This window comes from Bubalus kerabau, chromosome 4, assembly GCF_029407905.1.
Source record: "Bubalus kerabau isolate K-KA32 ecotype Philippines breed swamp buffalo chromosome 4, PCC_UOA_SB_1v2, whole genome shotgun sequence".
NCBI lineage: Eukaryota > Metazoa > Chordata > Mammalia > Artiodactyla > Bovidae > Bubalus > Bubalus kerabau.
Genome location: NC_073627.1, coordinates 10,686,726 through 10,712,388, shown reverse-complemented (window position 1 = coordinate 10,712,388; position 25,663 = coordinate 10,686,726). Strand labels below are relative to the sequence as shown.

Below are 25,663 nucleotides of genomic sequence, written 5' to 3'. Positions count from 1 at the left end.
GAGAGTCTGCAGTCCTTCAGTTACAGACATGGCTTTGCCTCTGTCCTTCCCTCTTACTTAGGCTCATCAGGTTCCACTCTAGTTACGCGGGTGTGTGTAAGTGAGACTTAACCAGTGTCCAGTTATGCACACGTGTGTAAGGATAGTGTCCAGTTATGCAGGTGTGTGAGACTTAACCATTACACTGAATTGAGCACTGTTTTCTTAGCCATCTGAGGCTGTTTTTAGCTGTTACCTTTGGAATGTTTGACCCCCTTGCTTTGCCTTTGAACCTTCTCTCAGGACTGGGATCCAAGCTCCCTGCTGAGGGGCACACGGGACTCGCACCAGCACAGCTCAGGCTCTGCCGGGTGCCCCGGGCCCTGAGCGGAGCTGTGCTCACTGTCCCCAGGCACGCAGCCACCCTAGCCTCGTCCCTTTGTGTGATCCGTGCATCCACATTCTCTCTGCATCTGCATCGGTCCTCAAGTGCAGGCTCCGAGGCTTGTCCAAGTCCTGAGCAGCCTGGCCGAGGTGGCCGCCTGTGCTGCTGCTGAGGGGTCGCCCGCCTGCCCTGCTGGGAGCCCCTGCTGAGCTCTTTAAATCCCAGCCCCAGCACTGGCCGGGCACATGCAGATGCGCAGTGAGTGCTGAGCTGACGTGGCACGATTGATTATTCTGGGGAGAGAAAAGAAAGAGCTGACGGCTCAGCCAGAGAGTTTGAGTTGGACTTGGTCTGTTCCTGGATTATTTATACTCATTGAATCTTATCTCATCTCTAAACTGGAAGTAACACTGCATACATAGTTCATTGTCAGGAAGTGTGCAAAGTTCACAATTGGGCTTTGTCGTCAAGTTCAAATAATGGAAATGAAAAAATATTTTAGGCTGTGGATCTTATATGTGTATAAGCTAGTATTATTTGTAGGAAAACATACTGACAAATGGAATTAAGTAGAGCATCTCTCCTGTAGGACACTGGGTTCTCGGGTTGCATCTGAAACGCTGTGCCCGGTGGTAGCTCACCCCTTCCCCCACCCTCAGTGTGGTCCTTGCACTGCTCCAGCCTCACGTTGGGCAGGCTGCCGGGGCTGGGGGAGTTCTAGTCCTCACGTTGGGCAGGCTGCCGGGGCTGGGGGAGTTCTAGTCCTCACGTTGGGCAGGCTGCCGGGGCTGGGGGAGTTCTAGTCCTCACGTTGGGCAGGCTGCCGGGGCTGGGGGAGTTCTAGTCCTCACGTTGGGCAGGCTGCCGGGGCTGGGGGAGTTCTAGTCCGGAGAGCAGAGGTGCTGCAAGTGCACACCCCATAGATACTCCCTACTCCCTTCCTCACCGGTTGAGTTCGTATTTTTCAGAACCAAAAATGGTTACATCTTTATTTTTAAGCAAGAGCTCTTGGCATTGCACAAAGCACACATCTCAGCAGACCTGCATCACCATCTGCCAGGACCGGTTTTGAAGAGGCCTCTCTCTGGTCTGGGTTTCTTAGGCTCTGGTCTCAATCTCATAGGCTGTCTGTGGAGCACACCAGCGTGAGTGCCTGCAGCGCTGAACAGAGGGTCAGGACTGCCCTTTCTTCTTGATGAAGGAGGTTGAAGAAATGAGGCTCAGGTTCTGCTCGGAAAAGAGTGGACCTTTATATGTCATGTGAGGCTTTCCACAGCTTCCCAAGTTCTCTTTGCTGTGGAACATAAAAGCATAGGGCTGGCTGTCGGTGGTCAGGACCCAGCATCCAGGAGGCAGGTGGGGTGTGGAGGGCAGCAGGTGGAGTTGTCTGAGGAGCCAGCATTGTGGAAAGAACAGGCAGGGAGTATGGTCTTGGCAGGACGCAGGACTGGCATCCTCCAGCCTGTAGAGTGGGCCACGGAGCCGAGGGCAAGGGAGATGCGGTAGATATGGACAGGAGGCATTAGGACCTTGCCACCCAGCCCTTCCTGTGGCTCTGGAAGATTTGCTGAGTGTGTTGGTGGTGGTGATGGGGAGGGGCTGACTCGACCTACATATAGGTTGCTGCTGGTTACCTTAAAAGTGGAGGGCTAGACCTTCTGCACATTTTATATAGTATCCATTTCTCACTTTTCCCTTGCATTTTGACAGCCTTCCAAAGGCACCTTTACTGAATTTACACTGTTCTTGTCTTTGCTTCTCTGTTTGCTGAAGCCAAGCTGAGCTTTCCTTTTTAGAAAGATGCTTGTAACAGCTCTGTCTTCTCCTGCTCCCTTGTGAAGAGCCTCCGCTCATGGGGACTCAGATGGCTTCACCTTGCAGCTGGGGCTGTCACTAGTGCGGAGGGGCCTCAGGCTCGTGGGGCCCTGGCTCCCAGGGCACGTGGAGCTCCCCTGGGGCTGGCACTGGGCGGCGCTGCTGAGACTCGCTGCTCCTGGGACCCACTTGTCCTCCTCCTGAGCCCGTGCTGGTTGTGCCACACCAGGGAGGAGGGACACAGAAGTCAGGCTTGCTGCCCTCAGCTCTGCTCATGGTCAGGACTCGCCCCGCCACTTCCTTCCCTTCTTCCGAAGATAATTTCTTGACTTCTGTATGGCCTTCCTTCCTTACCCTACAGAGAAATCATGAAAGCTTAACTTCTGACCCAGAAAAATATAGCACATTTCTTTTCCAAGTTGGCGACTGTTTCTGCATCTCTTCTCTTTCTGGCATCTTGAGTCTCTTCTCCTTTGTCTCTTCTGTTAAGAGTTCAGGATTCTGATTCATGGAAGTCCAGTGGAATCCTACATAGACAACACAGCATGATGGTATAGTTCCCCCCAGGGATTTCACACGCCATTATATATAACAGGACTCCAAGTATGTTCCTCCCACAAAAGAAATACTTAGGTGTAAGCTGAGCAAATGTTTTGGGGTAATTGGTTGGTGACATTTCCGTATTCTTTTCTGAATAGAGATTTCAGCATAAAATTTTGCCTTAGTTTTGGATCCAGATAAACAAGGGTATAAAGTGCGGCATCGCTGCCTCCATTCATTCCCTGTCCACACTCCTTGTCTCTGGAGAGGGTCCCTGTCGACAGTTTGAAGTGCATCCTTCTCAGATCTGTGCCTTTCCCAGCATCGGTGTCACATGCGTGGTGTCCTGTTCCTTCTCGTGGCACCGTGTCTGGGACATCTTTCTGTGCCATCATCTGTGACCAGCTTACTCTTTTTAACGACCAAATTGTGTGTAAATAGCTTTTTAGGAGAAGGCAATGGCACCCCACTCCAGTCCTCTTGCCTGGAAAATCCCATGGACGGAGGAGCCTGGTAGGCTGCAGTTCAGTGGGGTCTCTAAGAGTCGGACACGACTGAGCGACTTCACTTTCACTTTTCACTTTCCTCCATTGGAGAAGGAAATGGCAACCCACTCTAGTATTCTTGCCTGGATGAGGGAGCCTGGTGGCTGCCGTCTATGGCGTCGCAGGGAGTCGGACACGACTGAAGCCACTTAGCAGCAGCAGCAGCAGCAGCTTTCACTTTTGCACTTTTGACAACATGTCTGTTGGGTAAGTTCTCAAATGCAGTTGCTGAATGGAGAAGTACTGCGTGAAGTTTGCGCCCTCTCCGCTCCCCCAGCGGAGCCTGGACCCTCCGGGCCGTTGGTAGACGCTTGTTTCTGCCAAGCTCTCGGGAAGCTTTAACTGGAGGGTTGAAGCGTCCGTCCTTCGCGTCTGGCCGCTGTGTTTCCGCGTCTGCCTTTTCTGGCCTTCGCGGCTTGTGCGCCGTGGTCTCACAGCTCTGTGTGGTGCTCTCCTTCGGAAATGCGTGCGCCTCTGTCACAGGCGTTGCACATCTGCTGTCCTGGTTGTTCACCTTTTAGCTCATAGAACTTGATTTTCCATTCTGAAGCCTTTCACTTTATTATAGCAAATTGAACAGATTCTGAGATTATGACCTTATTAATCTATGCTTTATTCTAGAATTTCTGTGGTTTCTTTTTTTATATTAAAATCTTTGATTCAGCTAGAATTTATTCTGATATAAATGAGGTAGGCATTCAGCTTAGCTTTCCCTCAAATGGGTAGCTAATTGCCCTACCACCATTGACTGAATAATCCTGTTTTTCTTTATATTTTTGTATCTTTTAAAAATACTTTCTTTATGAGACTTCATGACTTGAAGTGTTTCAGTATTTCTTGAGTTTCTTTTCTGCTGTTTTTCTTCTCTATTGCTGAAATTTCAAATTATTGACTCCTCACTTTAATCTCTTGGAGAAGGAAATGGCAACCCACCCCAGTGTTCTTGCCTGGAGAATCCCAGGGACGGGGGATCCTGGCGGGCTGCTGTCTATGGGGTCGCACAGAGTCCGACATGACTGAAGCGACTTAGCCGCCACCGCCACACTTCAATCTCTGGCAGCAGCTCTCTCACATTACCCTTCTTCCTCTTCATAGTTGCCTGTGCTATTCGCATACGCATTTTCCATGTGAACTTTAATATCGTTTTATCCGTCACACTTCCTGTAAAACTCTTGTTGTTAATGTAAATAGTATTTTTAGAAAGCGATGTACAAACTGAAGACCACCTTCCCCCACTGGGGTCCTCCTGCCTGTGCTCAGATCGTTTTATTTTCTTGGTGGCTTTCTCCAGCCATGGTAATCACGCTAGCTTGCAGGGAATTTGCTGGTCTTTGGGGGTAGATTAGAGTGAGGATCTGTTTGTATTAGATGGAGGAGGCCCGTGCCCTCTCCCAGGTCAGCTCGCCTTCCAGAGCTGGCGGTGGAGGGCACAGAGCTGCCCTGTGTCTCCAGGGGCAGAGCTGCCCGCATCCTGCCTCCCTCCCTCCTTTCTACCGCCCTACTGTGCCCTCTGCCAAGGGCAGGAGGGAGAGGACCCCGAGAGTGGCCCCAGCAGGAATGAGTCCCTGTGCTGGGGCTGGGAGCAGGCCCCCATCTGGAAGGCGGGCTGCCTGCTGCCCCAGCTTTGCTGCCTGTGAACGGACTCAGGGCTGCTGGGACCTGGAGAGCAGGGGCCTGGGTCGGTGCCTGCAGCCGCTCTCAGGCTTCTCTCAAACCTTGAGAGCCTTCTCTGGACCTCAGGCAGCTCTGAGAAGGGTTGATGTCTGGCACCAGGAGCCAGCTTTTTCCAGTCTGAGGTTAGAGTTAGGAACTGCCACCCCCTCAACTGCTTCTGGCCCTTCTCAGAGCGGGAACAGAAGCCAGTCTTGGCTGCTTTGAAGAAGCATTTATGCTCCTGCTGCTGCTAAGTTGCTTCAGTCGTGTTTGACTCTGTGCGACCCTATAGATGGCAGCCCACCAGGCTCCTCCGTCCCTGGGATTCTCCAGGCAAGAATACTGGAGTGGGTGGCCATTTCCTTCTCCAATATACGCTCCTCAGTTCAGTTGCTCAGTATATGCTCCTAGCTTCTACTAAAGAGTAACTCAGCATTTTAAAGCAGAAGGAATGGAGTAGAATGGTTGAAAAGTCCATGCTTGCATTTCCTGTGATGCAGAAGCAGGGCAGGTGGGAGTGCAGGCTGGCCTGGGGCCTTTGCCCAGAGGATGGGGGGCTTGGGGATGCGTAGGATTAACAAGTTTGTGTTGCTGATAATTTGAAAGACACTGATTCATTGCCTCTCAGGAGTTGTCTGTGGAATTAAGCACAGGTGGGTGGCCGTGGAAGCTCTGAGCTGTCAGGGGGCAGAAGACACTTAGTTCTGTGCCCCCACTCCTGAGCTGAAGTTTCGCTGCCTTAGATGAATGCCCTGTGTCCCTGTCACTTCTCTCTGGTCACCCAGAAATGCTGCCTATCCCTCTCTCCTGGTGCGCCCACACCCCTTGTGACTCTACCTCACCGCCTGTCCAACAACAGTCAGATGTTGTGTTCAGGCCAGACTCAAAGGACACCAAGACACCAGTCAGATGTCTTCAGGCCAGACTCAGAAGACACCATTTCTGACTAGTGCAGCTTTTCCAGGAGTTTCCAGTTTGTTCTGTATCCCCATTTGTCCTTTGTCCCCAGCCTCTTGTGCCCTCTCCCCGCTGGCCCGGCCTCAGGGGCAGCCTGAGGCCTCTGGGGCAGCGTGAGGCCTCTGGGACAACTGGCTTTGCCGGCTTTGCTGTTGCTGACCCCGCAGCACCTGTCACCAGTGTTCCATTGGCACATACGCTGCTTGATTCTTTTTCTTTAAAAGGAACAGGAACACAGAAGCTCTTTGGGGGCTAAACCCACGTCTTACTGTCTCTGTATCTTTCGCAGTAACTAATACAGCACCTAGTTTATGGGTGGTAACCATTTTTTCCCCAAAAGATTGTTGGAGTATGAGTCTGAGAAAGTAATTTTTTAAAGCTTTTATTTTCTCTGTTGGTAGATTTCCTGAGATTACTACCCTGTGCCCAGTCTTTTTCTCCAATCATCGCTGTGATTTCATAAACTTGATTATGGGGCTATTTATTTGAGATCTGTCTGTAGATATAAGGCGAGCCACACTGCAGACTTCCTGTCGGTAGCTTTTCCCTGTCACTTCTTGTCTCCTTGCTTCCTCGGATCATACTGTTTGTGCAGAGAATTGACTGTGGTGTAGGCTTTGCTGCCAGCGAGTCTGGCCTGGAGGCACGTTGAGGTCTTTGCCAGTTTACACGTTGCAAGTCCAGCCCCAGCAGTGGATCCTCTGTTGCTCAGTTGTAGCTGGTGGGTTCAGGACAAGCCACAGCGAGCCTGTGCCTTATGGACCGAGTTGTGCACAGGAAGTGATGTCAGGATCCACCTACTGGGACCTTTAAATCCCTGGAGGGTTTGTGTGCCTGTTTTGATGTTACCTCAAAAAGGGGGATGTAGCCCTTAGGACTGTGTAGAGTGCTGTGAGAATATTTATGATATTTTACTGGAAGGCAAGAGCTTCATTTCATGGACAGAAACCCCCCTGCGAATAGGACAGTGTCCAACCAGGTGTTAAACTTTGTGATACAAACACGTTCAGAGGAGACCGTATAGATGAAGAAGCCCTTTAGTGACGGTTCTTTTGTGTGAACTGAGGGAGTTCTTTCTGGAAGAGGTGGTCTTGATGGTTGGGGAGGATGAGCCTCTGAACAACAAGAAGGAAACGGAGATAGGTTGGAAACCTGTCTCCCTGGAGCCAGGTGGTGTGTGATTGCTTACCAGACCCAGTATCTAGTAGGGACTCTCAGCTGGCACGTTTGTTGAAAACTTGTCTTCCTTTGTAGCTTTAAACAGAGATTTCATAATTTTAGGGTTTATTTCTCATAGATTTGGTATGATTCTTTTAGATGAGAACTCTTATGACACAAAAATAAAATTTTTCATATTGTGACTGTTTCTTTAAAGACAGGCTGGGCCTGCAAAGCCCAAGTGTTGGTCAAGTCTGGTGACCTTGTCCTGGTGATGAGGAACTCACATTAGTGTAGTGGAGGGAGGGAGTCGTCTGTCAGCCGTCTATCAGCAGTTTCCTGAGGACAGAGCACTGGAAGGCAGGCCAGAGTGTGGGGTTTTTAGTTTTTTTCCTCTTTTTGTTGTGTGTCTGGAGTGGTGGTTCTTAGGCAGGGAGGTTTGACCCTGTGGGGATTTGGGATATCTGGAAGCCTGTGGGGCTGTCTTCTCAGGGGGTAGGGTGGGATGCTGCTGTGGGCATCCAGTGAGTGGAGGCCAGGGTGCAGTTAAATGTGCTCTAAGGCACAGGATACCCTCCCACACAGAAGGAGCCCCCAAACCTCAGAAGTGCTGAGATTGGAGAACTTCATCTAGTGTAGTGGTTTATTTTCTCTTTTTCTCCTCGTGTATTTGGCACTTGTTTTAATCCTTAGATCTCTTCCCTTATTAGTCAAAGGCAGTGCTTCCCAGAGGAGTTCACAGACACAGCCTGCAATCACCCCATGTCCTGCTTTAACATGGGGCCTAAGCCTCCAGACTCCAGTTCTGGGGCCTGAGGTCCCCGGTGTGTGTGTCTGCCAATGCCCTTGGTGATCCTCACACCTTGAGGTGGACAGCCACTCCTCAGGCTGTAGTGACGTTTCTTGTCACCAGCCGTCTTACAGTATTGTCCTAGACCCACCGGCCACTCACCCTAACCAGCGTGTACTGGCGCGCTGGGTTGGAGCCTCTGGTGCTTGTGGCCTGAGTAGGAGGCAGGCCGTTTTAGTAAAAGGCTGGAGCAGGTCACCTGGAGACAAGGGGCTTAGGGCTGCAGAGGACCAGAAGGGGGTGGGGCGTGGGGGGGGGGACGTTGGAGCAGCAGGTCAGGGTCGGTGTCCCTGTCTGCTGATGCGGTCGGGGGGGGGGGGGGGTGGGAGGGGTGGGGGGGGGAGTCAGGGGGTAGGGGGAGACGGGAAGTGGCCTTCTGCTTTGGGTGACAGAATAGTCTGCGTTCTGGATCCTACCCTCCTGTTTATCCACTCGGGGAGGAGAGGTACCTTAAGTAAGGGTTAACACCCTCCCAGGGAAGCCACCATCAGTCTTTTGCTTCCAAGGGGGAGAAAAAAGCCGCTGCAGCCTGTGAGCAAAGGCTCGTGGCGCGTCCCCTCCCCCTCGGAGGCCTCGAGTGGGGGCGCGGTGGGCGGGGCGCTGTAATTGCATTCATGGAAATAAGCCTGGAGGACTGAGCACACGCTCCAAGTGTCCGCCTGGCGCTGGCTCTGCGGCCATCTCCAACCACGCCAGCCTTCCCCACCAGGATCGACTTCCTCCGCACCCGGGTTTCTGCTCAGCTTTTGGGTCCCCGCCTGGCTGCCGCCTCTGCCCGGGCAGTGCGGGCGCACATGCCGCGCGGGCTCCGTCCCTGCCTCCACCCGGCGCTGGCGGGGCGGCCGGGGGCCTGGGACTGGGGGGTCGCGGTGCCGGGCCACCATGGCCTCTGAAGCGGACAGCTGCCACCTGCCAGGGCGTTGACGTCGCTGCCCCAGGGCTGCCGGGATCCTGGGGCCACCGGAGAGGGGACTCGCCCCGGGTAAGAGGCCGGGTGGGTGGCGCGGGTGAGCCCACAGTGTGGAGCTTCCTGTGCAGCGTGAATCCCTCTGCTATTACTATGCGCCGCTGCCGGCCTCTCCCAGCCCGGAGCCAGGCAAGCCTGATGTGTGCAGCAGCTGCTTCTCTGCATGTCTGTCGTGTGGTTTCGCATTCTGCTCTCTCTTCCTAGGTTTCTTTTTTCCAGTAGCTGCTTCTTATAGAGGTTTCAGCCTTCAGTGTGGTTTCTTCTAGGCCCCAGATAAAGGAATAAGCTAATAACCAATTTGTATGGTCCTGCTAGAATGAGGTTAAAAAAAGGAGGACAGAAAGCAGAGGGGCAGATTCTGAGAGATCCCCCTCCCAACCCACCCATGGAGTTTTTATTTTACTCATTAAACACTTGGGAACCTTCCCCTGGTATGAGTAGCCCTCTTCCCAAAAATGCACGTAGAAGAGGAGCTGGAGTCCCTTGTTTATTTTGCTGCCATGGGTCTGTTCCAGCTGTCCGGCTGACGGGGAATGTTTCAGTCTGCAGAAATAGTCAGGGTTTTACAAAGGGCCAGCATGCACGTAGGTTTTAGGAAGGTGAGTAAGGTGAGAGGGAACTGAGCCATGTGCCTCGGGTCCCCACCGAGCCTCTCTTTTGGAGGGCAGGGGTGTGGTGGCACAGCTGTGCAGTGCCCAGATGGCAGCTGGCTTGGGGAGGGGGCGTGCTTGCTCTGCCTGGGAGGAAGGAGAAGGGCACGGATGACGGTGGGGTTTGTCTGCTGGGATGGGAGCTCCCAGGCTTGCCTTGAGAGTGGAGGGCTCCTTTCTCGAGAAGCCAGAGGTGGAACGTGGTTCTCCTTGTCAAGCTGATTCCAACGCTGCTTTCAGTCCATGAGACCCTTTCAGAAACAGCCTTGGAGACAGAGATTGGATGTGTGAGCACTGGGAAGAAACTGCTGCAGAAGTCCAGCTGGACCACGTATTACCACTGCCAGGTTTTAGAAAAAGCTTGAGGTTCTTAAATGATTGTTTTCTAGTTTTCAGCTTTTATTGAAAGCAGATGTTAACTTTATTTTCTAAACCAAACTTTTAGGATACAATTTTATGACTTTGTCTCTTTTACTATGTTGAAATTTGATCTCATTTCCCTTTGATTACAAAAACCTGTCTTCAAGTTCTCGTTTTTATTAGATAAAATGTGTCCATTCCTTCTCTAAGTAAGGTAAGATGATAAAAAACTTTGCTTTCATGAGGCAGTTTATGGAGCTGTTTAATAGACACCCTCTCACTGGGAAAGGCGAGGATGCTGACATGCCCATTCCTGCTTAAGGAAAACCAAGGTAGGGCGAGATGGTGGTTTTTCCCAGGTCACAAAACCACTGGTCAGTGAAGCCGCACTCAGGTGCGCCCAACCTCAACTCCTGGGCAGTGTCTCATCTCAGTTAAGGAGGCCTGAATTTTTAGGTTAGTGGTTAGATGAGATGTCTATAAGATTGATACAGGAATAAAGTTTTCCTTAAAGATGCAGACTACAGGAATAAAATCTTTAATATACTTCTAGGTGGGAGACTGAGTGGTTTTTATATGGAAAGAATTTAAGCTACAAGAGTAAATATTTACATTGGTAATTTGCTGGAAAGCGCCTTTCACCTTTGATGTTGAATCTCAGTTATGCTAGCACATGCCAATTTAATTCCTTTTGGTCCTGTTGGTATGTCTACATTCTTTTAGTCACTTAGGCTGTAAATTGCTTGCCTGGTGGCTCAGACAGTAAACAATCCACCTGCAATGTGGGAGACCTGGGTTTGATCCCTGGGTTGGGAAGATCCCCTGGAGGAGGGCATGGCAACCCACTCCAGTATGCTTGCCTGGAGAATCCCCATGGACAGAGGAGCCTGGCGGGCTACAGTCCATGGGGTTGCAAAGAGTCAGACACGACTGAGCAACTAAGCACAGCACAGGCTGTAAATTGGTGGTGAGACACTTCTTTTACAGTGCTTTATACAAAAATCAGATCATAGCTTCTGAGAAAAGGGACTAAGCTTAGCAGAAATCAGAAATTCAGTATATTGCTATTAAAATTTTTGTTTCATTTATTTTTAATTGTGGTGAAATATATGTAACACAAAATTTACCATTTTAAGTGCACAGTTCAGTAGCGTAAGTTCATTCATTCACATAGTTGTACAGCCATCACCATTATCCATCTCTAGAACTTTTATGAAACTGAAACTCTGTCCCTGTTGAATTTTGGCTCCCCGTTCACCCCTCCCCCAGACACCTACTGTTCACTTTCTGTCTCTGTGAACTTGGCTTCTCTGGGTACCTCATGTAAGTGGAATCATCCAGGATTGGTCCTGTTGTGGCTGGCTTATTTCACTGAGCGTAATGTCTTCTGAGTTCCTTCGTCCTGTGGCATGTGACAGGATTTCATTCCTTTTCAAGGCAGAATAATATGGTATTAAATTTTACAAAGGGTTGCTATAGGTTTGACTTACAGAGGGAAAAGGAATTGTTCCCCAAGGTTGGGATACTTTCTGTAAAGTCGTGAGGTGATCAGGTCAGCTCCCAGTTGGCCATGTATGTGTCCCCAGGTTTCCGGTTTCAGTCACATCCCATTTCCTCGTCCTTCTGTGTCCTCTGGTCTGACAACACCCTGAGGTCTGTCTCTTAAGTGTGAGGCTGGCAGCGAAGCCCCTTAGTCATTGTATCTTTCTGTTTCACTCATCTCTACGTTGCCTGTTGTTAAAGACCCTGTGAATTTTGGTTGTTTTCTTACCCTGTCAAGAATATCTGACCTTGTGTATTTCTAATGTCAGGTCAGAATTGAGAGTTTTGTGAAAGTTTGCTGACTGTGTGTGTGTCACCCAAAGCCTGACTTTTTTCTAGTCCTTAAAATTTTTTCACACTGGAAGGCTCTGGGATCTCCTGGGAGACCAGGTGACTTACCCAGGGCGGGGCAGAACAAGTGATCTGACCAGAGGATCTGTTTGCACAGGCTGAGTCAGGAAGGGCCCAGTGTGTGACCAGCACTCGCCACACGGCAGGCTCTTTGATCTTTGTCTCTGGAGGCAGTGGACAGAGCGCCCTCAGTCATGGGCAGCTTCCCAGATTTGTGCTCTTAAGCCCAAAAGCTGTTCGTAAATAGCTTGTGTTCCCTCTGGAGCTAGTAACAGTTTCTGGAGAGGGTACAGGCAGGTCCAGTGCTTAATTTACCTTTCTTTCTTTTTTTAAACAATTAAGTATAGTTGATTATAGTGTTGTGTTAATTTCTGGTATACAGTAGAGTGATTCATATATATATATATTTGTGTGTATATATACATACACGTTCTCTTTCATACTCTTTCCATTATGGTTTATCACAATATATTGAATATAGTTCCCTGTGCTCTGCAGTAGGGCCTTGTTGCTTATCCATTCTGTGTACAATAGTTTTTGCATCTGCTAATCGGCATCCTTGACCCGGCTGCTGTGGCTCCAGGCGGGCGGGTGGTTTCTGAGGCCTCGTGTGTTTTCAGTTTCATGAAGCTCCAGCCTGGAAAGGGTCCGTCCAGCCTTGCTTAGCAGGGCCCCCTGGCGCAGGCTCTGGAGGGATGGAAGCCCGTCTGCACAGTGGCACCCTCCTGGGCTGCATGGGGGCCAGACCTGTCTGTCTACCCTCTCCACATGTGGGGAAAGGGACGGCCTTCTGACTCTTGACCTGCCCTTTAAAATGTTGTCCTGCTCTCCTGGTTTAAATTTGGACCCTTGTTATCACCAAAGGCAGGGGCTATGTATAAGAAGGATGATGCTCAATGATTATGGTGGAAAAGGTAAGGCAAATTTAAATCTAGGCAGTGGGACCAAGTGTAGCTGGAGCCTCTGAGGGAGCTGTGTCTGGGCCCTAAAGCGCACCTCCAACACTTTGATGTATGTCACTCCTGGGGACCAAGGACAGAGAGCAAGCATGGTCCCTTTTGGCCTGTATTCTTGTGGAACGGAAACTGCTGTCAATAGATCTCTCTTTTCGGTTGGACTTCACTGCAGGTCTCTGGGCACCTGCCTGTGGCCTCAGGCGCTGGAGAAGCTGGACCTAGCGATGCCGCCCTGTGCATTTCTACCTGCCCCTAGCCCGGAAGGAGGGCACTGTCCCTTTAAGACAGCCTCCTTTGTATGTGCTGGATGGAGCACGTTGCAGCTCTGGGTTTCTGCTGGTTAAATCTGCAGAGCAACATTTAAATAAAGAAATAAATAGAGGGTCCCCTTGTGTGGCTTTCCTATTCACAGCTGAGTACAATGGTCCCTTGTTGTTATAGGCTCTTTAATCCCCTTCATTAGATTGGAGCCTTGCAAGGGAATGGTGAGGGGCTGCTGCTGGAATGGTCCCCGTGCTGGAAGCAGGACACCTTGTAAATTAACCTTTGCAGGCATGAATTCCCTAGGCCTCCGGGCCCTCTGCTCTGTGTCCTTTCTGTGCAGGCCGCTGCCTCCCTAGCTGCCATTCTTTTCAGGAGAAGAGGGCTTAGCTGCCTCCCTGGCACAGAAGTGTGCCTGCAGCACGTGGCGGTCGGGGGAGGGAGGAGTTGTTTGTTGCTCTGCCATCTGGCCCATCAGCAGATATTTTACAGTTTAACCCCAGTGGCTACGCAGGAGAGCCCGGGCCTGGGCAGAGAGATGCCTTTGCCAGGTGCCCCTGCCACTTCCTCAGAATCTCGGGGTGGATGTGGCGGGTTCTGAGTACCAGCTGTTCCTGTCCTGGTGGTGGCTTGCAGGGTCCTGGAGATGCCAGCCAGGATCCTCGGGACCCCTCTTTCCTTCCACTCTCCAGCCGTGGTTTTGATTCTTCATGCTGTTAAATGAAATTAAGCATTTTGTCTGTGAATTTTTTTTTCCTCATGGGCAATATGAGAATGAAGCCTTGAGTTGAACATTGGTGTTGCATTGATAAGTTTAATCAAAGGAAAATACATTTGTTAAAATGTTGGATTTTTTTTTCTCATCTGAGAACAAAATTCCACTAGAAAAATGAAATATAAATCTGCTTTTTTTCGTAAGTTCTTAGGTGATTTATTGACCCATAAAGGAAGCAGTGTTGTGATTTGAGGGGGACTAGATGTAGAATGGAGAAGTGATTTAGAAATCACGGGCTTAATGTCAGGGGACTGCTTCACAGTAACGGTGAATGAACATCTTGCTGGTTCTAACTGCACAGAGGTCCATCTGACTACCAGGACATAGGAGGCCTGTCTTTCTCATAACCATAGATTAACATTTTTATTTTTCATTAAAAAGAAAAAATCCAGTTGTACCTAGCTGTATTTTTTTAAAGCAGATATTCAGGAGCTTATGTTCCCCATCTCTCTCCATTCCCAGACACACCCTTCCCAGAAGCAATCACTCAGAATTAACTTTTTCTGACTTTCGATCTTCTGGTAGGTGCTGCCAGGTCTGTATTAATATTCTTGTCCTGCTGATTATTTTATTAAAGACTCTCTCCTGATTTCCTTCACTCGCAGCATTCTTTTTCCTCACTCTCTCCCTGTCTGATACTTTATCACAGATGTTTGGTCGCTTAATTTTCATCTTTGAGATTTTCACACACACATTCACAACCTTGATTTCCGTCTGTGGTCTTTCATGAGTGCCTCCTGCCCCTTTGTAGGAGGAAACGCAGGGACCCTGCTTGCCCTTCGTGTGCCCCCTGCCCTCCTCCAGCCCTCTCGCCTCTGTCCACTCTTTCCCCACTCCACAAGTTGACAGCTGATTACATACCACTTTTGTTGTGGAGCCTGGATGAGCCTCTGTGTGTGCTCCACTAGCGCTGCTCAAGACCAGAGTGTGCGCTGATCATCTCTCCTGAGCTGCTCCCAGCACCAAGGTCATGCCTCTCCGTCCGTGCCTCCCCTTGGCCTGTGGCTTGCACCCTGATGCCCTCTCTCCTCTGTTTCTCCTGTTTCCAGCTGCCTTGTTATTCTGCTGAGAGGAGACCCAGCGATGCCTTCTTCCATTGTAAACGCTCCAGCTCTTTCCTATTTATTCTCTCATGGCCTTCCAGAAAAACTGTCCTGTGTGAAGGCTAACCCAGAATAGCTGAGTGCTTAGATTCTGAAAAGAAAGCCACCACTGAGAGTTTCCAGTTTGGAACAATAAAATTTGACTTCTTAGGGTACCCAGCAGTCTTGAGATACAAATTTTTCTTATCATGGTTCTGCTTTAAATGCACCTTGTTATGGGGACTGTAGTCCTGCCTCTGATTGGGGTGAGACTCATTGGTGATCTGATGAGGCCATCTCTGGTTCACAGTCAAAGCCTGGTTGTTCATTCCCCTGTGGAATAGCTGTTAAAGAGATGAACTATTACCTCAGATTCTCAAAACCATGTTATGTTGGAATGAATCTTTGTCTTTTCAAACCTCAAAAAATTAGTTTCTTAAAGGGAACGTCTCATCTTCATGGACTAGCAATTTTTCTGGTTAAGTCCAGAAAAAGCAGAATAAATTCCCTTTAGGCTTGCTTTTCTCTAGAATGGGGTGTGAATCAGTAGAATTTGTGTTGTTTCTCAGAGTGGTTTTTGCTCAAACTAGAGCTAAGCTGTTGTTAGTTAACTTTCTCCCTAAGTAGCTGTTGGAATGCTCTCCCTGGCTTCCCAGAGACACGGTTGAAGCCTCGTGTGGAAGGCCTGGGCTGCATTTAGGTGGTCTGTTGGGATCTCTAGGTGGCTGTGTCTTCCAGCCTTTAGTGTACTGGGAGTGTGTTTCAAACTGCAGTGCATTTATTAGGCTATGAAATCAATTTCATGGGCTAAAGCTACTGTTAGGAAAACTAAAACAGTAGGAAATGTCAATGGATTTCACATGATGAGAGTATTATTTTGTTACTGTTGTGTTTGGGGCAGATTGGGTTGTGAAGTCAAATGCGTTTCGTAATTGTGGGTCTTGAAGTTTGAAAGACGCTTTTCTATGAAAGGGTGGATTTCATTTCTGTGGCTAGGCATGAAAGAGGAGGACCATTAATCAGGCCCCAGCCATTTCCATCCCACAGGCTGAGGGGCTCAGGCCCCTGGTTAACCACTCCAAGGGTGGAAACTGGATTAAAAGGGAGAAGTCAGCTGAGACTCTGATATAGCTAACTAACCTGTGCCGAGACTTAATCATGGTGGTCTCTTGTTTCTACCTTCTTCCGCTGTCTTACATGATTTGTATGAAACATTCGGGGAGAAGAACTGCTCTCTGAGTGCAGTAGGTTCAGTTTCAGCAGCACGGCTGGTGAGTCGTGCACCCTGACCTCACTCTCAAGCCGAGCTATTCCTCTGTGCCACCCAGCAGAAATGTCACACGAGCCACAAGGGCAGTGTTCCTCTCTAGCAGCCTCTGCAAGCGCAATTAAAATACTGTATTTTGTGTACCAAGTTATTTCAACGTGTCATCAATATAAAATAGTATTAAAGAAATATGTTACTTTTTTGTCCAGTCTGGTGTGTCTTTTACATACACCGCACATCTCAAACTGGGCTAGTCACATTTCAAGTGCTTACTACCCACACGTGGCCCGTGACCACCTCGTCACATGGAGCAGTTCTCACTTAGGCGCCTACTCGAAAGATGGATGCCCGCAGTAATTGTTCTGATGATAAGAGCTCGTTCTAAAACATTATTCAAAAATGTTCAAAAAAGCAGAGAGAAAAGTCCCCATAACCCCATCCCCAGAGTTAAGCATTGTTTCAATTTGGGGATGTATCCTTCTAGATTTTTTTCTCTGTACATACTAGCCTCCCCGCTCCAGAAGTGGCATAAGAGTGTCATTCACATTGCTTTGCAGTTGCCTCCCCCTCCCTGCTAGGGTCCTAGACATTGTCACGTGTCAGGGTGGATTCAGTGAGGGAGCAGAGACCCGGAGAGATTGGTTAACCAGGGGCCTGAGCCCCCCACCCTGTGGGATGGAAATGGCTGGGGCCTGATTAATGGTCCTCCTCTTTCATTCTTAGCCAACTTCATCTCACCACAGGCAGACTTTTCTTGTGTGTGTGTGTGTGTGTGTGTGTGTGTGTGTGTGTGACAGCTGTTCCTTTATCAGAGCTTTTCTCTGTGATCCGTGGTCCTTTCTAACTTTGGTCAACCTGATGGTGAATGGGAGCCAGAGTCTCCCCAGCAGTCGGTCATTTCCGACACAGGCTTCTTGCCTCTTCTGTGGTATCTTTGTCCTTTTGTGGTCTGAATTGTATTTATTTTTGGTAAGGTAAAAGCTTTCTTAGTAACCTTTCCCTCCTTTTTTGTAGTTCCCAGTGACCTGACTGCAGAGGAGCGCCAGGAGCTGGAGAACATTCGGCGAAGAAAGCAGGAGCTGCTGGCCGACATCCAGGTAGGAGCTGGGCAGCATCTTGACCAGACATCTTCTCATGACGCCTTCTGACTTGCTCTCACCACAGTTCGGACCAGGTGCCGGAATTGACAACCAGCTTTGCTCAACAAGGGAGAAGGGAATCTCAAAGTGGAGGGTGCTCTGTGAGCTGCACCCAGCTGGTCAGCTGTCAGGCTAGAGTGACCCCAGGTCTCCTGACTGTGACTTGAACCCAGGCTTCAGGCTAAGCAGACCCACGTCCACATCCTGGTGGCCATTTTCTGGCAGGGCAATTCTAGAGGGAGAATTTTGGTTCTTTAAACTTTAGTTTCTTCTTCTGTAAGATAGGAGTGAAAACACCTCTTGATAGGTTGTCATTAGTTGAATTATTTTAGGCCTTGGGGAAGCCATTTCTTTTAGAATTCTCTGTAAAACATTTGGAAGCCCAAGGGCAGGGAAGGAGGGGGCACACCCTGTAACTCCAAGCTGCAGCATGTCGAGGAAAGACTGGGTCTGCTCCAGTGCTGGTGTGAGTGTACTTTGCTGTTACCTAGTTCTTTGAATCCTACCTCACTGGTAAATGCTGGAAAAGCATAGCAGTTCTTCACTCAAAGCCAGTGAACTCTGTCCGCTGTGCAGACCTGCTTAGAAGGGGCAGGAGGTGGAAGGCACAGCCAGGAGTGGCGTTCTCCTTGCCGGCCACTTGGCGGCAGTGTTGACCCAGTACAGGCGCTGCTGGCTGGGCGCTGGGTGCCTGGGGGACTGGTTTGTCCTGGTTTGTCCCCTCTTCAGTGAGCTGCAGATGCACTGCGACAGGCTGTCCAGGCAGCTGTTTTCCAGGGGAAAATACATAGTTTACATAGTGTATATGATTATAAACTTCTTTCCTAGACTTTAAACTCCTTGAGGTCAGGATGTTATCTTTTTCTTCTTTGTATTCCCTAGAATGATTACAGTCTGGTAGGAACTCAAGAAACATTTGTTGAACAGACGAATTTTCCAAAAATTTTTAGGTTTTGGGGGGCGTTGTCTTTGTTTTGTTTGCTCTGTTTTACTTTTTGATCAGAGAGAGTTACTGGAGATTTTTGTGGTTTTTATCTGATCTGTATCTTCCTCCGGGTGATTCTGGACTGTGTGTTTTGCAGAGGCTGAAGGATGAGATAGCAGAAGTAGCTAATGAAATTGAAAACCTGGGGTCCACAGAAGAGAGGTGAGTCTGTCCTTTTCTGGGTGGTTTTGTGGTTGTGGCATCGCCAAGTGCCAGCCTGAAATTGTGCCCATGTCGCGTATTTAAGGAGAAAGTGCGTCTTCTGCCTTCTTTTCTGAGCAAGCACATATGTAGCCATACTTTCTGCCTTCCATGCAGGGACTCCTGAATGTGAAGGCTTTTGATGTTTTTAGAAAGGCTGAACTGGAGAACTTGGCAGGTCCCCCAAAATCTTAAACTGCCTTTAAATTGTTGTGTGAACTATTTCTTCTCTTCTCTTATCCACTGGGTTCCTATTTTAGAGTTTCCATTTTTTGCTTTGGATAAAGGAAAAGCTTAACGGATGCTGCTGATGCAGCTCCAGAAGGCTGGAGGCCCAGTTGTGTCTAGGCATCACTGCAAGCTTGCTTGTGCCTCCCTAACACTTAAGAGAACACAGAAGTGAGATTATAGCACAAAGTGCCAAGGCGTGTCTGCTGGTTCTTTTTTTCCTTTAACTACATGAAATGTTAGTTGCTTTGAGAGTTTAATTTTGAATGGGGTTCCCAGACCATTTCTAACTGCTTAATGTCGTAAATGGGCTGTTTCTAATTCACTGCATGTCTGTATTTTTCTAAGCCTAAGTCTCCCCGTCTAGCTTCAGGAGACCGTTGGATTTTGTTATTTTAAACTTGTGTGCACAGGGCCATATGGATTAGTGAAGCTGCATGTCCAGCAGAAACCAGCCAGCTTATCATGTCCAGTCTCTGCTTTGCCAGTTCTGAATTACAGCTTTCTTACTTGCCATTAAAAAAAAAAATTTTTGCTGCTTCAAAGAAATGGACAAGTTGGTGTTTGTCAGAATTTACCATTTCTGCTCTTACAAAGGGTACTCTTAAAAGAAGTGAATAGGGACTTCCCTGGTGGTCCAGGGGCTGAGACTCTGCACTCCCAATGCAGTGGGCCTGGGTTTGATCCCTGGTCAGGGAACTAGAGACCCAGGTTCGATCCCTGGGTGGGGAAGATCCTCTGGAGAAGGAAATGGTAACCCACTCCAGTACTCTTGCCTGGAAAATCCCATAGACAGAGGAGCCTGGTAGGCTACAGTCCATGGGGTCACAAAGAGTCAGACACGACTGAGTGACTTCACCTCACCTCACCTCAGGGAACTAGATCCCACATGCCACAACTGAAGATCCTGTGTGCTGCAACCAAGACTCAGTTCAGTTCAGTCACTCAGTCGTGTCCGACTCTTTGCGACCCTGTGAATCGCAGCATGCCAGGCCTCCCTGTCCATCACCAACTCCCGGAATTCACTCAAACTCACGTCCATCGAGTCGGTGATGCCATCCAGCCATCTCATCCTCTGTCGTCCCCTTCTCCTCCTGCCCCCAGTCCCTCCCAGCATCAGAGTCTTTTCCAATGAGTCAACTCTTCGCATGAGGTGGCCAAAGTACTGGACTTTCAGCTTTAGCATCATTCCTTCCAAAGAAATCCCAGGGCTAATCTCCTTCAAAATGGACTGGTTGGATCTCCTTGCAGTCCAAGGGACTCTCAAGAGTCTTCTCCAACACCACACTTCAAAAGCATCGATTCTAAGGCACTCAGCTTTCTTCACAGTCCAACTCTCACATCCATACATGACCACTGGAAAAACCATAGCCTTGACTAGACGGACCTCTGTTGGCAAAGTAATGTCTCTGCTTTTCAACATGCTATTTAGGTTGGTCATAACTTTTCTTCCAAGGAATAAGCATCTTTTAATTTCATGGCTGCAGTCACCATCTGCAGTGATTTTGGAGCCCCCAAAAATAAAGTCTGACACTGTTTCCACTGTTTCCCCATCTATTTCCCATGAAGTAATGGGACTGGATGCCATGGTCTTCGTTTTCTGAATGTTGAGCTTTAAGCCAACCTTTTCACTCTCCTTTTTTACTTTCATCAAGAGGCCTTTTAGTTCCTCTTCACTTTCTGCCATAAGGGTGGTGTCGCCTGCATATCTGAGGTTATTGATATTTCTCCCAGTAATCTTGATTCCAGCTTGTGCTTCCTCCAGCCCAGCGTTTCTCATGATGTACTCTGCATATAAGTTAAATAAGCAGGGTGACAATATACAGCCTTGACGTACTCCTTTTCCTATTTGGAACCAGTCTGTTGTTCCATGTCCAGTTCTGACTGTTGCTTCCTGACCTGCATATAGGTTTCTCAAGAGGCAGATCAAGTGATCTGGTATTCCCGTCTTTCAGAATTTTCCACGGTTTATTGTGATCCACACAGTCAAAGGCTTTGGCATAGTCAATGAAGCAGAAATAGATGTTTTTCTGGAACTCTCTTGCTTTTTTGATGATCCAGCGTATGTTGGCAATTTGATCTCTGGTTCCTCTGCCTTTTCTAAAACCAGCTTGAACGTCTGGCAACCAAGACTTAGGGCAGCCAAATAAATTTTTCAAAAAGGAAATGAATAGGCAGGCTATAGATAAGGGGAAAATACCTGCATTACCTGTATTTGTAAAAAGACTTGTATCTGGAATCTATATAGAAAGTGAGTGAAGTGAAGTGAAGTCGCTTAGTCATGTCCATCTTTTTGCGACCCCATGAACTATAGACCTACCAGGCTACCCCGTCCATGGGATTTTCCAGGCAAGGGTACTGGAGTGGGTTGCCATTACTTGTATCTGGAATCTATATAGAAAGAACACATACAACTGACTAATAAAAAGACAACTTGACTAAAAAGCAGGCAAAAAAACCCCATGAACGCTTTTACATGTATAATAGACACGTGAAAAATGCTCAGTATCATGAGTCATGAGGAGATGCCACTTTACACCCACTAGGATGGCCAGAGTTAAATAGACAGGTGGTGCCTCGTGTTGCAGAGAGCTGGTGAGAACAAGCAGTGTAAACATTGGGGAAAACCAACTGGCAGTTCCGCCTTATGTTGACCGTATACCCCTGCTATGCCCAGCAGTTCAGCTCCCAGTATTTACTCAGGAGAAAGGAGAACATGCCCACATGCATGAGGGCATCCATAGCGTTCTTATTTAAAATAGCCCAAAACTGGAATTAGCTTTAATGTCCCCCAACAGATGAACGGTTGAACAGATGAGTTCATGAGCTATTAACTTACATAGTTAATATGTAACTATGACAATGCTCTAAAACTGGATTATGGTGATAGTTGCCCAACTCAGTAAACTTATTAAACATTGTTCAGGTGTGCACTCAAAATGGGTATGTTATATAATATGTAAATTATACCTCATTAAAGTTTCAAAAATGACATGAAAAAAAAAAGAAACCCACTTTAGTAGAAGAAACAAAGGAGCCTAGGACCAGGGTCAGGATTTCAGTTGACCTTCCATAGTTAGACCCAGGTGTGCCTGAACTTCACTGAATAAATCTCAGACATCACTGCACTTCACTGACACATGTGAGAGTTACGTCAGTCTTTCACAAATTCCCCATTACCCAGAGTACTGAAGTGGCTGTGATGGTTGTTTTACAGGAAGAACATGCAGAGGAACAAACAGGTAGCCATGGGCAGGAAAAAATTCAACATGGATCCTAAAAAAGTAAGTGTCAAAAGCCAGCATCCAGAGCCTGCAGCCTGCAAAGTGGCGGTTTCCACATTGTCAGCTGCAACCTGGGGCATTTGAGACAGCCTCCCTTCCCTTTTGTAGAGTGCAGCTCATGTCATAAGCCCTGCCTCCTGCAGAACATAGGAAGTACTTATTGGATACTTACTCTGAGGAAGTACTTATTGGACACTAACTCTGTGTGCAGAGCACCTACACCCATTCTTCCTGTGCCCCCACCTCCTTTCTGGATGTTCCTGGTGTCTGAAGCACTATTGGTGTCTTCGCTGTATTTCCAGGGGATCCAGTTCTTAATAGAGAATGATCTGCTGAAGAACACCTGTGAAGACATTGCCCAGTTCTTGTATAAAGGTGAAGGGCTCAACAAAACAGCCATTGGTGACTACCTGGGGGAGAGGTAAGACCTTGGGAGACCCGAGTAGAGAAGATTGGTTGGCAGTTACCTAGAGAGAGAAACTCCAAGATGCCCCGAGCTTTGTCCTGGGACAGGTGGAGGTGTCCAGCAGCTGGTATCCTGTGTTCAGCCAGTACACAGAGGCTGCAGATCTTTCTTTTTTTTTTTTTTTTTAGATCTTTCATTTAACATTTGGCTGCCTCCTGGGCTGTGGGGGGTCTCAGCGCTCAGCCTAGGAGGCAGCCTGATTGGGGCTCTGCACGACCTTGGATTCTCAACATCATTGTCTGACTTTTGTCTTCTGTTTCTCTTGCTAGAGATGAGTTTAACATCCAAGTTCTTCACGCGTTTGTGGAGCTGCATGAGTTCACTGATCTCAACCTCGTCCAGGCCTTACGGTGAGTATGTTTGCAACCAGTACCTTGCTGAGGGAGACAGGTCTTTGGTTGTAGATCTGTCCTGCACAGTTCAGTTCAGGTCAGTCCAGTCGCTCGATTGTGTCCAACTCTTTGCGACCCCATGGATCCTGCACAACCTGGCGTTTTAGTTAAATTGTACCTTGGGTGGTGATTTGAGTATCTGTGATTGAAATGATTGGATGGTTCAGTTCAGTTCCGTCTCTCAGTCATGTCTGACTCTTTTCGACTCCATGAACCGCAGCGTGCCAGGCCTCCCTGTCCATCACCAACTCCCGGAGTTCACCCAAACTCATGTCCATTGAGTTGGTGATGCCATCCAACACTCTCATCCTCTGTCATCCCCCTCTCGTCCTGTCTTCAATCTTTCCCAGTATCAAGGTCTTTTCAAATGAGTCAGCTCTTTGCATCAGGTGGCCAAAGTATTGGAGTTTCAGCTTCAAGACATCAGTCCTTCCAATGAACATCCAGGACTGATCTCCTTTAGGATGGACTGGTTGGATCTCCTTGTCGTCCAAGGGACTCTCAAGAGTATTCTCCAACACCATACTTCAAAAGAATCAATTCTTCTGTGCTCAGCTTTTTTTATAGTCCAGCTCTCACATCCATACATGACCACTGGAAAAACCATAGCCTTGACTAGACAGACCTTTGTTGACAGAATGATGTCTCTGCTTTTTAATATGCTGTCTAGGTTGGTCATAACTTTGCTTCCAAGGAGTAAGCGTCTTTTAATTTCATGGCTGCAATCACCATCTACAGTGATTTTGGAGCCCCCAAAAATAAAGTCAGCCACTGTTTCCACTGTTTCCCCATGTATTTGCCACAAAGTGATGGGACCGGATGCCATGATCTTAGTTTTCTGAATGTTGAGCTTTAAGTCAACTTTTTCACTCTCCTCTTTCACTTTCATCAAGAGGCTCTTTAGTTCTTCTTCACTTTCTGCCATAAGGGTGGTATCATCTGCATATCTGAAGTTATTGATATTTTTCCTGGCAGTCTTGATTCCAGCTTGTGCTTCATCCAGCCCAGCGTTTCTCATGATGTACTCTGCATATAAGTTAAATAAGCAGGGTAACAGTAGACAGCCTTGATGTACTCCTTTTCCTATTTGGAACCAATCTGTTGTTCCATGTCCAGTTCTAACTGTTGCTTCCTGACCTGGTTAAAGGGGATTAAATTGAAAGCAAAATTTGTAAAACTCTTCCTCAGATCTTTCAGTTAACATATGGAAATTGATGAATACTTCTACTTTGAATCTTTCCCAATTTCACTCAAGAAAATCCTTTATATTTCTTGCCCTGGAACAGGAAATGGGTAGCGTGCCCTTCGTATTAGAAGGAAAAAAGTCAACATTTAATTTTTTTTTTTTGCTAAATCTAGTCCCTTTGTGCTTTTTGAGAAATTGTAATTTGGTATTTTCATTGCTGTTTAAGTGTAAATAATATCATGTTTTGTGTTGTTTAGGTAGGTGAAAAAAATCCAGAATTAAACCTGTTGGCCGTGGGTTTCTGTTTGACTTAAAGGGCTCAGTTGTGACTGCTTTGATGGAAAATCTCTTTTCCTGCTATGTCATTTTTTTTTTCTTTCTGGAAATTGGAGTTGTTTTCATTGGAGTTCTTATGTATCAGTCTGAAGAGGTGAACCATTCTTTTGAATAGGAAAGTCTTTTTCTCTTTTTTCTTTTCATAAATACATTCCCTCCTATCGAGAGGACAGAGATGTGGCATGGTTAGCCTGCATCTGACAGAAGGCTGAAGCCCCCGACATCCCCCTTGGCTGCAGAAACCTCTCACACACGGGTTATCTCCCCCAGTCCCGACACACGCCCTGTCCTCCCCCCAGGCAGTTCCTGTGGAGCTTCCGGCTGCCGGGCGAGGCCCAGAAGATCGACCGCATGATGGAGGCGTTTGCCCAGCGCTACTGCCAGTGCAACCACGGGGTGTTCCAGTCCACAGGTGAGTGCGGGCCGCCCCCGGCTGCCAGCGCCCGCCCGGCGCGCTGCTAGGCACTGGGCCTTCCTGACACCAGGGGCGTTGGGTTCCTGCCTAAGAACATCGCTTTAAAGGGTATTTATAATGGTAAAAAGTTGGAAACTATCCAAAGTCTGCCAGTAAGGTAGTAGGCGTCTAAGTAAGGGCACCTCTGAATTATGAAGTGTACAACTATTAAAAATTATGTTTTTATAAAGAGGCTTTATTGACATGGAAAAATGCTAATAAGATTGGCCAAAAAGCAGACTTCAAAACTGTATCTATTGTAATTTTAACAGATATGTTACAGTCTTTATCTCTGAGGTTCATTTTTTTTTAATTTATTTATTTTTTAATTGAAGGATAATCACTTTACAGAACTTTGCTGTTTTCTGTCAAACCTCCGAGGTACATTTTGTGATACGTTACACATAGTCACATTTATGTAAGAAAGCAAAATAAGTTATTCCTAGGTAGTGGGATTGTAGGTAGTTTATATGTTCTTTTTCATATATTGTGCTTTTCTGTACATGTTCTTCTTTTACAATCTGAAAAAAATAAAACCCTTTTAAGTCGTGAGTGCTTTACATTCTTTCTCATGCCTTGCCCTTTGCAGTTAGTGGACCCAGATGCGTGGATTTTGCTTTCTCTTTGAGAGCACTGCTTTGCATTCTCAGTCTCACTTGGCGCTTCTTGTTCTTTCTGGTGGGATGTTTCTGACTGGATTTTGGTTTTCCCTTTTAGACACTTGTTACGTCCTCTCATTTGCCATTATCATGTTGAACACCAGCCTGCATAACCCCAATGTCAAAGATAAGCCCACTGTGGAGAGGTTCATAGCCATGAATCGAGGCATCAACGATGGGGGAGACCTGCCCGAGGAGCTGCTACGGGTAAGCTCAGCTCTCCTTCAAGGCCATGCGCTC

The 25,663-nt window shown here is 47.9% G+C and overlaps 1 protein-coding gene across 4 annotated transcripts in view; it reads left to right on the top strand.

Annotated features, from left to right (window-relative positions):
* Positions 1-25,663, top strand: part of CYTH1 (cytohesin 1) — an 80,360-nt gene that overhangs the window by 40,416 nt on the left and 14,281 nt on the right. For 3 of the 4 annotated variants that reach the window (XM_055575281.1, XM_055575279.1, XM_055575278.1), the window contains exons 2-8: positions 17,108-17,190; positions 18,315-18,379; positions 21,864-21,930; positions 22,233-22,351; positions 22,666-22,746; positions 24,610-24,722; positions 25,482-25,630. In XM_055575281.1, coding sequence (XP_055431256.1) covers positions 21,871-21,930; positions 22,233-22,351; positions 22,666-22,746; positions 24,610-24,722; positions 25,482-25,630 — 522 coding nt within the window. In that variant the 5' untranslated portion in view covers positions 17,108-17,190; positions 18,315-18,379; positions 21,864-21,870. Of the gene's footprint in view, positions 1-8,509; positions 8,865-17,107; positions 17,191-18,314; positions 18,380-21,863; positions 21,931-22,232; positions 22,352-22,665; positions 22,747-24,609; positions 24,723-25,481; positions 25,631-25,663 lie in introns of those variants that run through there. The other variant, XM_055575280.1, reaches the window with a different exon arrangement.